General features: G+C 39.9%; 1 protein-coding gene across 4 annotated transcripts; it reads left to right on the forward strand.

The window, feature by feature from the left end:
- The first annotated feature begins 224 nt into the window (after positions 1–224).
- On the forward strand, positions 225–15,508 carry C1D (C1D nuclear receptor corepressor). 4 transcript variants are annotated; one of them, XM_056343810.1, is made up of 5 exons: positions 225–357; positions 10,140–10,286; positions 11,637–11,703; positions 12,177–12,232; positions 14,960–15,508. In XM_056343810.1, the coding sequence occupies exons 2-5, from the start codon at positions 10,140–10,142 to the stop codon at positions 15,134–15,136; spliced, it is 447 nt and encodes a 148-aa protein (XP_056199785.1). In that variant the 5' UTR covers positions 225–357; the 3' UTR covers positions 15,137–15,508. The 4 variants fall into 4 exon arrangements, with proteins under 4 accessions (XP_056199785.1, XP_056199787.1, XP_056199786.1 ...); XM_056343812.1 differs by lacking the exon at positions 225–357 and adding an exon at positions 364–601; XM_056343811.1 differs by lacking the exon at positions 225–357 and adding an exon at positions 364–560.
- The last annotated feature ends 871 nt before the right edge of the window (positions 15,509–16,379 follow it).

Below are 16,379 nucleotides of genomic sequence, written 5' to 3' on the forward strand. Positions count from 1 at the left end.
CTGAAGTCTCTGGGAACAGCAGGAGATTTTATCAGCTGTTTACCTCCTCCACCTAAGCGGCCTGGCTGCCGAAAAACATGTTTTCTGCCCTAAGAAGAGCGGGCCCGGTTAATTTTTGTTACGGCCGGATCCCTGTCATCCGCGCACCCGGCACGTCAGCTGCGGGGAGGGGGTCTGTGGCCGCTCCCCAGGCTGCCATCCCCGCCGGGCCGCCACCCCCCACGGCGCAGACCTGCGCAGCGACGGCCGCGCTCCCGCCCGACGGCCCTGCCGCTGACGTCACTGCTGCGCGCCGGGGGAAGCCCCGCCCCCTCGCCGCTCGCCCGCGCGCGGGGCCGGGCCGCCTGCCACCCTGAGGTAAGAGCGGCTCCGGGCTCCTCGCCCCGCGGCGGGCCTGCCTGCTTCTCTCCCTTCCCCGCCGCCACGGCTCGGCCTTCGGGGCGGCGGCGGGCCCGGGCGGGGAGAGGCAGGTCTGCCCGTGGGGTGGGAGTCGTTACCCGGGCCGGCAGAGCGCTTCGTGTGGCGTGAGGCGTTTTCCTGAGGCGTTTGAAAGGAGCGAAGTGCGTGGTCGGGGATCAGGGGCCTCGATGGCCGTTCGCGGGTGGGGGTGGCTCGGCCCTGGGGGTTTTCGGTCCGCGGAGGTGAGGTCGGCGAAGAAGGGTCAGGCTTTTTGAAGAAGGAAGTGTCCGAGCTGAGCTATAAGCAGCGGTCCTGTGCGGGTCTTCGGGGGGTGCATCCACATCCACCCCCCGCAGGAGACGCTGTGCCCGAATGCGTGTGGGGAGTCGGGTCAGTGCCCCAGTCCCGTTATACCGTGGCTCTAAGGGATCCGTAATGCCTTTCGTCTTTCACAAAGTGGTGTTAGGACAGGAGATATTGGTTATAAACGATTGGGAAAGCCTTGCTCTGCATGAATCCTTACTTCACCTGGTACACGTGTGATCCAGGAGCCTGTGTGTGGCCTAAGAGCTAAACTAGGCTTCCAGGGGAGCTGTAAGTCGGCGCTAAACAGTGTAAATTGTTTTGTTGTCACCGTCCCAAATGTGTGGACAGCCCTACATAACCTCCCAGAACTGGGGGTCAAGTTGTGTGCGGTACTGAGTTTGTTACTGAGCGTAAACATGGTTTAAAGTATGACTTGTTTAGTTACCTATGAAAAAGAGAATATGCACTATAGGCTTTTTAGCTGGAGTCATGCCTGGAGGATGGTTGTACCTAGCAAAGCTGTGCTGTAGGCAGTAAATGGTTATGTTCCTATTAAAAGTCAGTTAGAGTTGCAACTCAGGGAGCCTTGAGGACTTGGTAACTGTTGTAAGAAGAGTGTGTTTTTTTCAAAGAGAAGATACGTATAGTTTGCATGTACAGGCTATGGTTAAAATAGTTCAGCAGCACTCTCTTCCCATAACGGAAAGTGACGTGATACTTCAATTTACAAAGCTCAAGTACTTTGTAATAAAGCGTATCACATTGCGGTTTTCTCATGTTGCTGCTAAAGTGAAGATGTCCCCTTCCTTACACTTTGTTACAGCTTTCTGACTGCAAGCTTAAACTGCTAGCGACTTAGAAGGGACTTTGGCTTGCAAATTAAACTTTAGATTATGCTAATTAGAAGGCCTCATTTTTGAGACAAAGAAGAAAGGAAAGACTTGATCCAGAGGGACCTTGAAGGTTTGAGTGGTGGGTCAGTGTGACTGTCATGAAGTTCAACAAGGCCAAGTGCAAGGTCCTGCACATGGGTCAGGGCAGTCCCAAGCACAAATACAGGCTGGGTGGAGAATGGATTGAGAGCAGCCCTGAGGAGAAGGACTTGAGGTGTTGGTTGATCAGAAGCTCAACATGAGTCAGCAATGTGCACCTGCAGCCCAGACAACCACATCCTGGGCAGCATCACCAGCAGCGTGGCAAGGGAGGTGATCGTGCCCCTCTGCTCCGCTCAGGTGGGACCCCACCTGCAGTACTGCATTCAGCTCTGGGGCCCCCAAATGAAGAAGGACACAGACCTGTTGGAGCGAGTCCAGAGGAGGCCACAAAGGTGGTCCGAGGGCTGGAGCACCTCTCCTGTGAAGACAGGCTGGGAGAGCTGGGGGTGTTCAGCCAAAAGAAGAAAAGGCTCTAGAGAGACCTTATAGCAGCCTCCCAGTACCTAAAGGGGGCTTATAGGAAAGTTGGAGAGGGACTTTTTCCAAGTGCAGTGATAGGACAAGGGGCAATGGCTTTAAATTGAAAGAGGATACATTTAGACTATATATAAACTATATATAAGGAAGAAATTCTTCACTGTGAGGATGGTGAGGCGCTGGCACAGGCTGCCCAGAGCAGCTGTGGATGCCCCATCCCTGGCAGTGTCCAAGGCCAGGCTGGACGGGGCTGGGAGCAACCTGGGCTGGTGGCAGGTGTCCCTGCCCATGGCGGGGGGTTGGAGCTAGATGGTCTTTAAGGTCCCTTCCAACCCAAAATTCTATGGTTCTGTGTAAAATAAATAAAAATTGAAAGGTGTCTGACACATTTCTTGTTTTAAAAAATATAGAACATTACTTCCAATCTAAAATACTTGGATATTGCTGATCCTGTGGTTTATCCTGTGGTAGCAAGTATGACCCTTGCTAAAGAAATCAGAAAGCACTGAACACAAGGCTATACCCCACAATGTGAGAAACTTGAAAGTGATTGTTAGAATTCTTAAGCTTCCCATCAGAAATATGGTGCAGAATCTATGCAGACCTTTCTGATAAGCACATTTCTCTTTGAAGTGGCTTAAGATTTTTATAATAAATTCTTCATCTGTACGCAGTTGGTCTGCTTTTCATATGAAGTGCCTGCATTTAGTAAAGATTGTTTGTTTTTAATGGCAGCAGTAGAAAACTGTAGAGTGTATATGGAATGGTGAACTGTGAAAAACATAAATTTCTTTAAATAAATAAACAGTGCACTGAAATGGTGTTGGTCACCACAGCTCCAGATGGGTGTTGCAGAATCAGAGCTGGAAGAGGCAGCACAGAAAGAATAATCAAATGTGACTGACTGAGGGATAACAACGAGAATGAAGCTTGACATTGTTAACTTTAGAGATGATGCCAAGGGGATGTGATAACAGACTATGAAAGCTTTGAGGTTGTGGACTTTATTACCTTTGTCTGAGCTCTCTGTTCACTATAACTATTTGCTTTTCTCCATTCTTCCTGCGAGCTTGCTATGAGGCATTCTGCTGGGCCTCGGGATACACACCACATTTAGTTACCTCTTCATGCAGGCAGTGTTCCCTATGCATGATGCTCTGGGTTCCCTTTTCCTGGCTTCCTCTATGCTGGTTCTTTTTTCTCCCTTCCTTGTCAGGCTGTGGTTATTGCCATGCCCTCTCTTCCTGTGCCAGGCTAGAGTATGTCTCTGTTCTCCATCCTACAATGTTTTATTTCATCAATTTCAATCCCTGTGAAAACTCCATGTCCCCAAATGAGATTTCCCTATTACTCCCTCACTTCTGTGATTTCACACATCCCTTTTCTTTGCTGATAGTAGTTGGTCTTCTTTTTGTCAAGTTATCAGCCCTTAAATTCTATTTAGGGGATGGGTAGAAAAGATTGATGCAGGAAAAAAACAGGGAAAATAAGATTGATGCTTAGAACATAATGCTCAGAACACAACAGCCCACAGTTACTGCATTATGTTCAATCAAAAATGGCTAAATATGCTTCTAACAGTTGAACAGAGTCTTGTTAGCACAGTTAAATAATGAACTGCCAAAAAGAGATTTGGGTCACTATTCTAAACAGTAGAGAAAGGTACTGCATGAAGTACAAATACAGGAAATTGAATTCTGATGAAAGCAAGTACTTTTTCATGCCTTGTGGAACTAGTGGCTAAAGGAAAGAAAGGAGGTCAGCAGTTCAAAAGGATTTTTAAGCTCCTTGGCTTTAATTCTGGATGTTCATGCTCCTGATACCAGTGGAGTGTGGCAGCAAATTTTAGAAGATGTAGTAAACTCCATGGTTTAGAGTATACAGCAACTATCGACTGGAGACAGGTTATTTCCTGTTAGCTGCAAATTTGGTAGAAGTATTCAGGACTGATTGGTTTCACAAACAAAAGCCCTCTGTGTGTAAAATGTTTTGTACAAGGAGACAGTATTTTGCTGTATGAGAAGTTCTTGCTAGGTTCAGTGTAACCAAAAGTGTATGTTTTAAAGACCAGTTTAGATGTATAAATTTAACATCACTTTAAAGCCCCAGTCATGAACTGAGCTGTGGTAGCATAGTCTGAGTGTGAGAGCTTTTATGAAAACCTCTCACTGAGAAGTCTTCTGGACATACCTAAAGAAGGCTGGTTTCATTGTTGTATTTACTGATGGGTGTACTGATGGGTTGGAGCGGAATGAGAGCCTGGGTATATTTGATTTGTTCAGAAGAGGAAACAACTGTGTCATCAAAATGTGGAATTTAGGACAGCTGATTACAGAGAGTAAAAATGTTTTATGAATCATGCAGATCAAGCTGAAGGTTTACATCAAAGTTGGTGTGGATATAGATGGGGCCGTAGTGAATATGGGTTGTTTAATCCAAGTTGAGATACCTGTTTTCTCTTGTGATACCTACCATGGGCTGAAGTGTAAGTGAGCCTTAGAAGTATTATTCCCTCCCTTTAAATTTGAATATTTTTTAAAGACAGATAAGAATAAACTTTGCAAATCCTTTGAGGCTCGAGAGACTTTATCTCAGTGGCATCAGCAAGAGCCTGATGGCTGTGAGCTGTTCTGTAGGGTTCTTCTGTGCATACTGGAATGCTGACTCGAGCCCAGCTTTGAAGGCAGGGTTAAAAATGATTGCTCGGCTGTTGCCCGTTTGTAATATAGTACAAATTGTGCATTGGGTAACTACTGTGGGTTGAGTTGGGATATTTTTAGGGGATCAAGATAAGCCTGTTGATGCGTACTTCATATTTCATGGTAGGCTTAATTACTTCTGCAATGGAAATCTTTCTGGCGAACAAGATTGCGAGTTGGCATTGCAAGAGTGCTCTGACTAATTGTACTTGGATCTGCTCTCCAGCTGCCCCATGCTGGCTTGAAAGGCGGTAGTAGCAAAACAGATCTGTGAACACAGTGACGACTAGCAGGCAACTAATTATTTATTATGCAGCAATAATGCTGAGCAGTGTCTGTCACAGCTTAGAGCCTGTCGTACTTAAGAGCTTTGCAGACATTGAAATAAAGTGGATTTCTGTGCCCAAAAGAGGTTTGTGATCAAAGAACTTAGTTGTGATCACTTGTAGCTTTAAACTTAAGATGCTTGTTGCTCCGTTCTCCTACAGCCACAGCAGTGAACTACAGCGTTTGAGCAGAAGGGACATCACTGCTGCACTTGTGCATCAGCCACATCCACTGCAGGTTTGTGAGTCAGAACTCAATGAGAGAGAGGACAGTGTCAGTTTTTAGGAGTGACAGAGATGGTTTGTGATACTGATGCTGCTAATGCATTTGTTTTGAATTGGAGAGCTTTTTTATATGCCCTGACCAAAAGGTGTTGGGTTTGTTTTGGGTTTCTCCATATAATATGTAAATATCCATGAAAAGAAGGAAAGTCTGAACTGACTTTTGTTAGGTGAATAATCTGAAAAACTGAAAGATCTGAGCTTAGTATGAAGACAAGGTCTTCTAGTGTTTTAAGAAATAGGTAAGAATTAAAATGAAGTGTGAAGTGAGTTGCAATATTAAGCAGAATGGTTGCTAAATTGCTTTTGTCTTCTCTGTGCATGTTACAGAATATTACAAATACACCATGTTTATGCTGAACTTGCAGATATAATTCCAGTTGAAAACCATGTGCATGATGCTAACACGGAGCATTTTTTAATTCTGTCTTTTGGGGTTTTTCCAATTGCCATGTTGATATATGCATGTAGCTCCTGTTACTTTCACCATGCATCTTCAGCAAAATCTCTTGTAGAGGTACCCAGGGCCTAATTAGAGTTTGTATCTGTCAGTATGACAAATTCAGTTTTGCTGTGGAGGTGGGCAGGAAGGGAGGTGTGGTTTTGCTTTTTAAGCCAGCTGGCAATTACTTTCTAAGGCTTGTGTTAAAGCACCAGATATATTCAAAGATTATTCATAAAAGCCACCAGCAAATTGTCTGCAGTTTCCCTTTTTCATTTTCTCACCTTTCTATGCCAGTCATGGGTGTGCTTTTCTTGAAAGGAGTCTGCAGAGCTCTTCTTGTCATTCTCCTGGAAGATAAATGGGAAGATAGACGATTTTGCTAGTTGTATTGTGCACAATCATCTGTATTTTGTTTTTATTTAAACTTCCTTAATACTGCATTTAACTCAGTCTGATCTTAGATCAATAGCCACATTAGCACTACAGTAAACTGCTTCTGTTTGTCACCCATTTAGTCTTTATACCATCTGCAGAAGATCATGTATTTTCTCTTGCTTTCTCCTTTTCATATTTGTGTCTTTTCTGTGGCTCATCATCTCTGATATTTTCTTCCCTTCCCTTTTTGCAGGTTGAGTGTATTACTTGCTGTGGTTTATACTGTGTTGTCTAAGTAGAAGTTTACACGAATGTAGTCATGTTATGTAGATGAGAATTTATTCAGAAATTTTTAGAATATTCAGAAATTTTTCACCTGTGAAAGCTCGTAAGACAATTTTTGATTGGACTTAAATGCAGCGAGTAAGTTTTCTCATGAAAATGGTTTACTTATTTAAAGTTCTTTTCTTCCTCAAATATATTTCTTTTTTATGCTGTTTTCTCAGAAACTACATGGCAGTTTTTGATGTTCAAGGTTAAAAGGGAAAGTTGTTTCTAGTAGATTGATGTTGTGAAGTCATACCACATTTTTCATTGCTATTTATTTGCTTTGTGTCCTTAATCAAAGTAGGCCTTTTCTCTCCTATTTTATGTTTATGGGTTGTGAACTTTCCTGTGCATTCTCAGAATTAAAGCTCTTACGAAGTATTATCATCATGCACACAACCACAGATTATGTGTTCTCAGTTACAGGTGTTATTACTTAATAATGAAAATGCTGCCTTATCCTTATTTCCCTTAGAGTTCCCCATTATTCACATACTTACTTAGCAAATATTTTCATCATCATTTCTCTTATCTGAATATTTTTACTGTCCTTAATTTTTTTAAGCAGGATCTCTGTGCCAGATAAAATTTCACTGAAAATCAGCAAATTCAACAAGAGAAGACCTGTGCAGTAAGCATTGACTCCAGGAACTGAGTTAAATTTCTGTATGTTCAAAATATATAGAGAGGAACACTTGTAAAACTTTGAGGAAAATTTTCTTTGTGGTTTAATAACTGAAACATAACTATTGAGGGCAGTATAGCCTTTAGGTATGTTTAGAGAATCACTGATGTGGTCTTAGTTCCATCCTTGGCTTTGTCATTCTGCAGGTGCAACTGTGCAGTCTTTGTGTTGATTTTGGCAGAAAAAATTTTGCAGTGTTTCCAGCGTATGCTTTTTGTAATGTAGTGTAAGTTTTCTCTTGTTGATTTAATATTAGCAAAACTATTTTAGGCTGTTGACTGCTGCCTTATTATTGGCATGCGCCAACACTGTAACATATCCTGCTTAGAGATTAGTAATGCTGAAACAACAGCCTGATGAAAAGAGAGAGGTCCCTACTCAGCAGGAGTAGGAACTTACTAGTTCCTGTTGAAATGAAAAGAAAACACAAGTTCAACAGATTCTTCCCTCTCCCTGGGCGGAAGGAGCGGACTTATCAACGAAGGGTGATGTACACAGGCTGATGTACAGCCTTGTTTAACTGAGGGCTGATGTATTTCTGTCCCCCTCCCCCGGCTTTCCTTGCTAATTGATAGTGTCAAAATTCTCTTTCATGAGACAGCAATCATAGAAAAAATATCTTTTGGACTGTATCTCTTATCTTTCCTTCTATCTTCGTATTCTTTCTCTGTTTCATTCTTTAAGTCTAGCTTGGAATATTGGAAAGAATATCATATATGCTCTAGTGACTGTTTATCCTTGCAACTGCTGTAAAGTAGCTTAAATTAGTTTTAATTGATAACACATTACTGCAACTGGTTTTTGTTGCTGGTTTTTTATTCCTGCAGTTGCTGCTGCTGCTGGATGCCCTGATAAAGGGAGAGAGAAGAGTTGGAATTTATCACTATGTTCATATCTGTCTATCAAATTAAGACCATAGTAGATAACGTATTGTAGTGATGGTAAGCTCTGTAGAAGATTGTTGGACTGGATTACACCTCTCTTCCTGTATGTGTAGTAAATGTGTATTGACAGACACCTTCTAACCAAGCTTAACTGTATTAACAGCTGGGAAAATCTAGTTTCTTCTGTAGCTTTGAGTATTTTTTTATGCTGTATTATATGACTAAAAGTGAACAGCGAACATGGTTTCTGGATTCTTTTGATCAGCCTGAGAAGGGAGTAGGGAGGGGACCTTCAACATGTCATGGTTAGGATTGTGATTCTGTACCCAGTCTGAAAAGCAGCTCTGTCCGGGATGAAAAGTCATGCAGCTGAGTAGGATTATAATTCTTAACTATGCAAACAACAGCAGTGAAACTGGACTTGTTAACTGGCCAATCATATTTCTGGAATCACACTGGTGCGGTTAAAACTGGAGTTGCAGACAAGCTTGAGTAGCTCCACACTGTTTTTCCTCCCAATCCTCCTTCTGTTTGACCTCCAGGAGACAATATAAATAAAAAGAAACGTCTCTCACATGTACCATGCTCTTGCCAGGAAAAGGGAAAGATCAAATCGTTACCTAAAACAAATGCCAGTGATGTGACAGCTGGTTGCTGTTTCCTTGCTGTTTGCAGTGACTGTGTGGCTTGGTGTTTATGGAGAAACTGCGCTTTATCTAATTTATGTTCCCACTCTCTGTACTCAGTGGCTGGGTAGTGGGATTATTACACTGATCCTAAGTAGGAAGGACTGCAGTGATCCAGGTGGCCCCACTGTTCATGATGCAGCTCATCAAATGGGCAGGAAAATTATATATTTCTTTTCTTCTTTCCTTATAACATTCCAAAACTTGTTGCTCAATCAGTAGAAGTTGTAGAAAATAACGTAGCTTTAAGTAGCATTAACTCCCCAAGATAATATGTGATTTTTTATTTGAGAAGAATTAAAGGTATTGATTGTAAGCCAGCAGCCAGGTGGCTCAGCAGTAGCCATGCCATGTAACCATGAATGCTGGGATCAAAAAAGGAGTGCTTTGGGATTTTTCACATAGAATTGTAAAATCTTAAATCGTTTAGGCTGGAAGAGACTTTAAAGATCGAGTCCAGCTGTTAACCTGGTGCTGCCACGTCCGCTGCTAAACCATGTCCCTAAGTGTCACATCTACACTGTCTTTTAAATACCTCCAGGTATCAACTGCTTCCCCAGGCAGCCTGTTCCAATGCCTGACAACCCTTTTGGTGAATAAAATTTTCCTCTTTGCTTATCTCACAGTTGCTGTACATAGCCGTGTCTGCAAGATTTCCAGAGTATTTTGCAATGGCCAAATCAGCTCTGCTTTGTTACTGGTAGAGTTGTATCACAGATTAGAATACCCCATAGAGAATTCAGAAAACTGGATACAGCGTTCACAAGAAGAATTTCTTGGACCAACTCCTAAATTTAGCATTGGAAGATGTAACTGACCCTGACATAACTGGTGCTGCATAACCGCTTTAAAACTGAAGTAATGCCTGTTCCTATGACAGGCTGAAGCCATATTCCTGTTTGGTTTGGTTTTTTTTTTTGTTTGGATTTTTTTTAGTGTCCTCCCTGTTGCTTGGTGTAGCTCTTTATATACAGTGATTTATGGAGCAGTTCTTTTAAACAAGCAAATAATTTCTTTCTATCACAGACTGTAAAAGCTAAATACTGTTTTGGGACTCTTACAAGAATAGGTACTACAGTCGTGTCATTTGTAATGCTCCTTCATGCCATTTTGCACAGCAGTTACGAGATACCCCTGAAATTATACGACCTTTAACTATGTCACTATTGACATTACCTGCTAGAACTCTTCAGAAGTAGGCATTTCTTATAATGTTTAATGAATTAATGCTAATGCTTTGTATTGTAAAATACAGTCTTTTGACTCCATAGAGACTTAATGAAAAGGATTATGAGGTTGTTTCCTCTTTCCAGATGGAAATGTCAGAAGATGATACTAATACGGAAGACTACCCCACTGAAATTCATGATTATCTTGCAGCATTTGAAAAATCTCTTGGTTCTGTAGATGAGATGCTGAAGACAATGATGTCAGTTTCCAGGAGTGAGCTTCTCCAAAAGGTAAATAATTTTCCCTTTGACAACCTTTTTGTTATTAATACAAGAACACTTGGGAACCCAAACTGAAATAAAAGGGTCTGTTAGGCTAGCAGCCACACAGAAATAAAAAATATGACGCTTCCTACCCTTGATACCTAATATTTGAAATTCTTACGTTTCTAAGATATCCAGATGGTCTTACAAAGGAAACAAAGCAATATATGCTGCTCCAAGCTGAAAAGTGATGATCTTACCAATGAGTCATTAGGTGGAGGACATTCTGGCTTATTCCTGGCCTTCCTTAAAATGCACACTGAATGCCTTTCATAACAGAGAGGTCATTCATGTTTTTTTTCCTTTTCACAACAAACTTAACGGAACATGGTATACCCAGAAGGATGTAGAGGTGGATTGACAACAGTGAGAATTGATCTGATTCTAGAAGTCTGGACTTGCAGAACCTGATGTTTGAAAAACTGAGCTGTCTCCTCTAGCTATGTTATAAGTGCAAGTCTGTACAACGTGGTTTTTTTTCGGGACATAAAGACAGAGCAAGGTACTGCCCAAAGACTTCATACAAGCCTCTCTATCTTTTAACATTTAAAGCCTAACATGTAATTTCTTTCTGTAGGGCAAGAAAAAGCTAGCACATGGGGGAACTTCTTTATCCTCTGAGGATTTCTAACACAAATAAATTATGAAGAAAACAGCCTTGACAACACTGATCTTTTGACAGTATCCATGTTAGAACTAGTGAGCTGTACAATGGTGTTATCAGAGTTTCTGGAAATCCTATAGAACTAAAATAATAAATTGACTCTGACAGTCAAGGAAAAAAAACCCCTCATTACCTTTATTCTTCCTTTGCTTTACAGCCCTAAGTATTCCAGCATGCGTTGAACACAGTCTACCATGTGTACTGTTATGTTAATGTTCATTGATTCTCTATAGCATAATATATTCACATATGGGCTTCAGCAACCTTAAGACTTTATTTATTTATTTTTATTCCATTGATAGCAACAACTATTTTGAATTACGTTTCTGTGGAAAAGCAGGGATTTAGTTCTGACTATGGCAACTGTAGTCAAAGAGCTATGTACCAAGAGATTTTTGTGTTTTCAGCCATATGGGACTGGCATTTAACATCAGACTGGGAAAACGACATGAATACTTGCAGAGGAAAGAACGGTTCTGTGATGGCATGGAAATAGGCATAGATATGGTCTCGGTGAACTGGTGGTACAGAAATGTGCTCATTTAGTGTGGGTTTGTTATGAATGCATTCACAATTATAAAATGTGCATATTACTAAAATTGTGCATATCTTGTTAAAAATGTGCAAAAGTGTGTGGTTTTTTTTCATTCTAGTTAGAGCCTCTTGAGCAAGCAAAGCTGGATTTGGTTTCGGTGTACACATTAAATTCAATGTTCTGGGGTAAGTATGTGGTAGGAGGAAAAAGTAGTGTTTATGATTGCCATTTGAACACCTTCTAGACAGCTGCAAACATTAAATAATCATATTTCATAGCAAATAATCAGAAACTTGTAATTACTGTGAGGACCCAAATCATTGCCATCTGTAGGGTAAATGATGTCCAAACTCCAAATCAAAAATAGGTATTTACAAAAGCTGACTTTGGACATGCATTAGGATGTTTCTTTCTGGGCTTTTTGTGGCAACCTTTCCTGCCCTTTTAAGGACAGCAGGTTTAACCATGTTAGATTTTATTATTTTTTTTTAGCTGCAATACTTGATGATAATAGTTCGTCAGATACTTAACAACACAGTTAACTTCAGTTCTTATTAATGGTTTTATGTGGAAAGTACAGTTTTCCTGTGTGACTGATTGATTGGGTCTGTAGTTATGACAGCCTTCAGTTTCAAAAAAACATGTATTTTTCTTGTAGTATACTTGGCTACTCAGGGAATCAATCCAAAGGAACATCCCGTGAAACAAGAACTGGTAAGATTCTAAGATTCTTACACTTCACGCAGCGCAGTATCTTACTTGCCCAGGACAGTTAACTCATTTAGAAATAAAATAATGTTTCTGTCTACATTTAAAATTGGTATGTTGCCATAATAATATGGATATGGTACATGGTGTTGTGTAATGTTCATATGCCCTGCTGGGCTCCCTAAATTAAAAAAGTTGTATTTGTAGTTCCAAACAGTACTGTTTAAAGCAAAGAAAATTGTAGAGCCTGCTGAAATTAGAAAAGAACAAGAAGATGAATGATGTCATCTTACCTTTTCTTTTCTCCACCTTTGTTTGAGAATTGGATTCTGAACAGAGCAGCTTTTCACTTGTATCTGTTAAATGGAAAGATGTTACATATCTGATAATAATTTATAACTTCCACTATGGCATTTTTTTCTTATAAATACTTGGAATCATGTTAATCTCTGAGGCTGCCTTTTCTTACTTTTGTATGACTCTAAAAGTATAGTGTGGTTGATTTACTAGTGAAGACGGGAAAGAGCCCCCCTCCCCTTTCCAAGTCCTCCATTAATTCATTTTCTCAGCAGTAAAGAATCCAGTTCAGCAACAAAGCTAAAAGCTTTTTTGGCACCAGTTGTATGTGTATTGTCCAGTAATTCTGCATTAGTGACATATTTACAACCTATAATAAATCTTCTAGGTTTGTCTTTATATTCCATTTAGATGCACGACTACAGTATAGAAGGCTGGCTATCTTGAAAATTCTGCTGACTTAAAAAATCAAATAATTTAGCCTAAAGAAAAAATACCAATCAAAACTTATAGCTATCCACTTTAATTCCTATATAAATGAAAATATTAAGTCTGGGCAATCATAAAATACTTAGCTTATAATGTAATACTTACATAACCAGTAGAACGGAAGATAGGACTGAAAAATGTGGAAAGCTAGCCTGAATAACAAGAATACTTCTATTTTTAATTTTGTGAGCTTTTCAGTAGTCTAGACTGTATCTTATTAAAAATGAATCAGTTAATATTTCATGAGCTTTCAGTCAGTTTCTTGTTCCTCCTACATTATATAGTGTCTGAATATTGTGTTAATTTAGCAATGCTAAATAATAAATTTTATCTCTTCTGCTGTGGATATTTTTTGCTGGTATTTTACTTCACAATTGCCAGTCATTTAAACTCTGAAGAATGAGGGAATCATCATAGTCTGGGTTCTTATCCAGTTCTCTTTTCCTTTTACAAGTATCGAGGTGAATGAATGCACATTCCTTCCTTCCAAGAGCACTGTGATACTCTTATTCATGTTGAAAGGGAATAAAAAAAAGACTTATATCACAATTGTTTTGTTTTTAGAATTGCTCTTCTTGTGTACATACAGGGAATACACAGGGCTTCAACCTGTATTAAAACTCACATTCAAGTGATCAGAGTTCATTTCTTTTGTCACGTTGACATTTGTCAGCTCCTTTTTCCCATGCTGATATACGTAGGTTTGCCATCTGTTCTCATTAGCCATCTCAGGCACCAAAGAAATATTACAGTCTATCATGTTTTCAGACCCTGTAAAGCTCTCCTCATTAAAGCTATGTTTTTGAACAGCAAGAGCATCCAACTTTTTGTCAAATCAGTTGCTTATAATGGTCACTGAAGAACTGAAAATAAGTCCCATAGTGTAGGTCTTGTAACTTTTGTTCCAGATTCAAAGAGCTGTCAATGGCTGTGTGATAAATTGTGGGTTACATAACATCAACATTTATTTAGTTAGCAGTATCCAGAAATGTTCTGTTAATCCACATTTATAATTCAGCTATTGAGTAGAATGCTATATATATGTGTGCGCATATATATATATATATATGTTACTGGTTTTTGTATTACAGTAACACCTAAAGGCCCTAGAGTTGAAGGCCATATTAGGCTAAATATGTAGACATGAAATCTATCAACCAAACTTCTGTGTATGTTACATCAATCCAAGCCATGCTTTGTTCAAAAAGAACCTTAGATACCAAATGACTATGGTAGGCTAAGATGGCAAGAAAGTATCTCCTTGCTTTGTGGAATGGCAGTGGAAACAGAGTTTGTTATTTATGGTCATAAAGGAACTTACGGTACAGCTGGAAATTCATCAGGCTGCCTTAAATTGATAGGCTCCCTTGACCATTTCAGGATCTTAACCATAAGACTTCTGTGTAGTTGCATGTGTAATGCTTGGTTTTGTGTAAGATGCTTTTTGGTTTTACTTGGATGTGCTGAAGGTTTTTTTGATTTGTTTGGTTGTGGGTTTTGTTGTAGACAGTAGTCAGGCAGTATAATTCATCTATAAATATGTCAAATATTTAAATATTATTTTGCCCTCTTTATGTAGGCCAAACTCTAAATTGAGTTCAGTATTTTGTTTTCTGACTTTGCTTGCAAGAACAATTCTCAGCTCACTGTAAATTAGATGCAAAGTCTTCATCTCTGTAGAACTTCATGTTCCTATGACAGTGGATGTCACACAGATATTAGTATGGTAGGTGCCTGTGATGGAAAACTTGCTAAAGGGGAAAACTCAAGTTTGCAAAGAGCCTGGTATATATATTCAAATGATGCTGGTTTTCTAGGTATTATAGTTATAGAAATGTACAGTGTGGAGAGCTTCTACTTACTGTTATTTTAGCAGCAATCTTGGGAGAATGGTGTGAAATATACTACTTATTTTTTCTCCCCACCCCCACCCCCCCTTCTTCCTAGGAGAGAATAAGAACATACATGAACAAGGTCAAAGAAATAGCAGACAAGAAAAAGGCTTCCAAACTTGATAAAGGCGCTGCTTCTAGATTTGTAAGAAACGCACTCTGGGAACCAAATGCTGAAGATGAACATACCTCCAAAACTCCTGCTAAAGGAAAAAAGAGAAAGATGGACTAACTTTTTGTTTCCCCTTATATAAATCAGAGACTCCTAGAACTTACTTCAAAATGTGTTTTGCATACTGCATGCACCTTGCAGAGGTGCTTAATCTTGATTAAGTTATACTTAAGAATTTTATAGGATTGTATTTTGTCCAGAACACTTGTCACTGAGGTGATTGAATTGTATGTGTATCTAGAAGTCCCATTTGGTGCGAGAAGTAACATTTCAGTATTCAAATGATAATGACCTGACACACTCTTGCTGGTAACAGACACTAGTGATGTTTTGCTCATAATGCCTAAGAATTCCTTCTTTTTTTTACTGCTGAATGATTCTTTTTTATACGTCCTTAATCTTCTGAATATTAAAAAGTCTCAAAGAATGCTATCCAGGCTGTGGTGTTTATGAAAGAGCCATGTTTACTTTCTCATTACATCATTGTGTGAAGTGCTGTATTTGTAGTTAAGGTTTATTCATTGTGTTAAACTGTTTCCTTTCCAGCTTCTGAACTTGAACATATGCCACATCCCCCTCTGTTGCCTCTGAGAAAATCAAGCTTCAAGGGCCACAAGCAAACAGCCTGAATTCCACTCTAAGCTACCGTGTCTAGTCAATGGAAAAACTAGGTAACCCCAAAGGGAAATTTGTAGGGTCCAAAAAAAGGAGCAGGCTAGGGACAGTTATTAGGAAACAGCACGTGCAGGAACTTGATTGGAATTTTGGCTGCAGTGCTTATCCCTTACTGCTGACACTGTGAGAGAAAGAATGTGCTCTGAGGTGGTAGGAGTGTGGTCATCCATTGCTATTTCTCAGATCTTCATCGGGAAGAGTATTCTCTGGTGCAATAAAAGCTGTTGTTCTGTCTTGCAACCATTCTATTTGTTTTCAACACGTGAAGCTTAGTCATTTAGGAGAAGAGGTGTGTTACTTTCTTCTGAAGAACCTCACTAGTTCATTTTTCAATATGCTACAAAGCAAAACACAATTATCTGCCCAAAAGCTATTTAACAATTAGCAGTAACCTAACTACTTATGAAGGAAAAATAAACAATTAAGTTCACCAAAATGCAGTTTGGGTAGCAGTCTACAAAACTGGTTGGGAAATATTGTTAATATGAAAGACTAAATGATAAGAATGAGTGAATCCAGTATCCCTGTAGTACTGCAAGCTGAATGATGTGTAGTGGATGGTTACTGTCCTTCCAGAGTTGTACTGTTATCATGCCATGCAAAATATGGACTAAATTGAATTACATGC

This window comes from Falco biarmicus, chromosome 6, assembly GCF_023638135.1.
Source record: "Falco biarmicus isolate bFalBia1 chromosome 6, bFalBia1.pri, whole genome shotgun sequence".
Taxonomy (NCBI): Eukaryota; Metazoa; Chordata; class Aves; order Falconiformes; family Falconidae; genus Falco; species Falco biarmicus.

Excerpts from the sequence above, each read along its gene's own strand:
- C1D (XM_056343810.1), top strand. The coding sequence starts at position 10,140 with ATGGAAATGTCAGAAGATGATACTAATACGGAAGACTACCCCACTGAA. Across the intron at positions 11,704-12,176 it reads ATTAAATTCAATGTTCTGGG|TATACTTGGCTACTCAGGGA; the intron begins GTAAGTATGTGG and ends TTTTTCTTGTAG. Across the intron at positions 12,233-14,959 it reads ATCCCGTGAAACAAGAACTG|GAGAGAATAAGAACATACAT; the intron begins GTAAGATTCTAA and ends CCTTCTTCCTAG.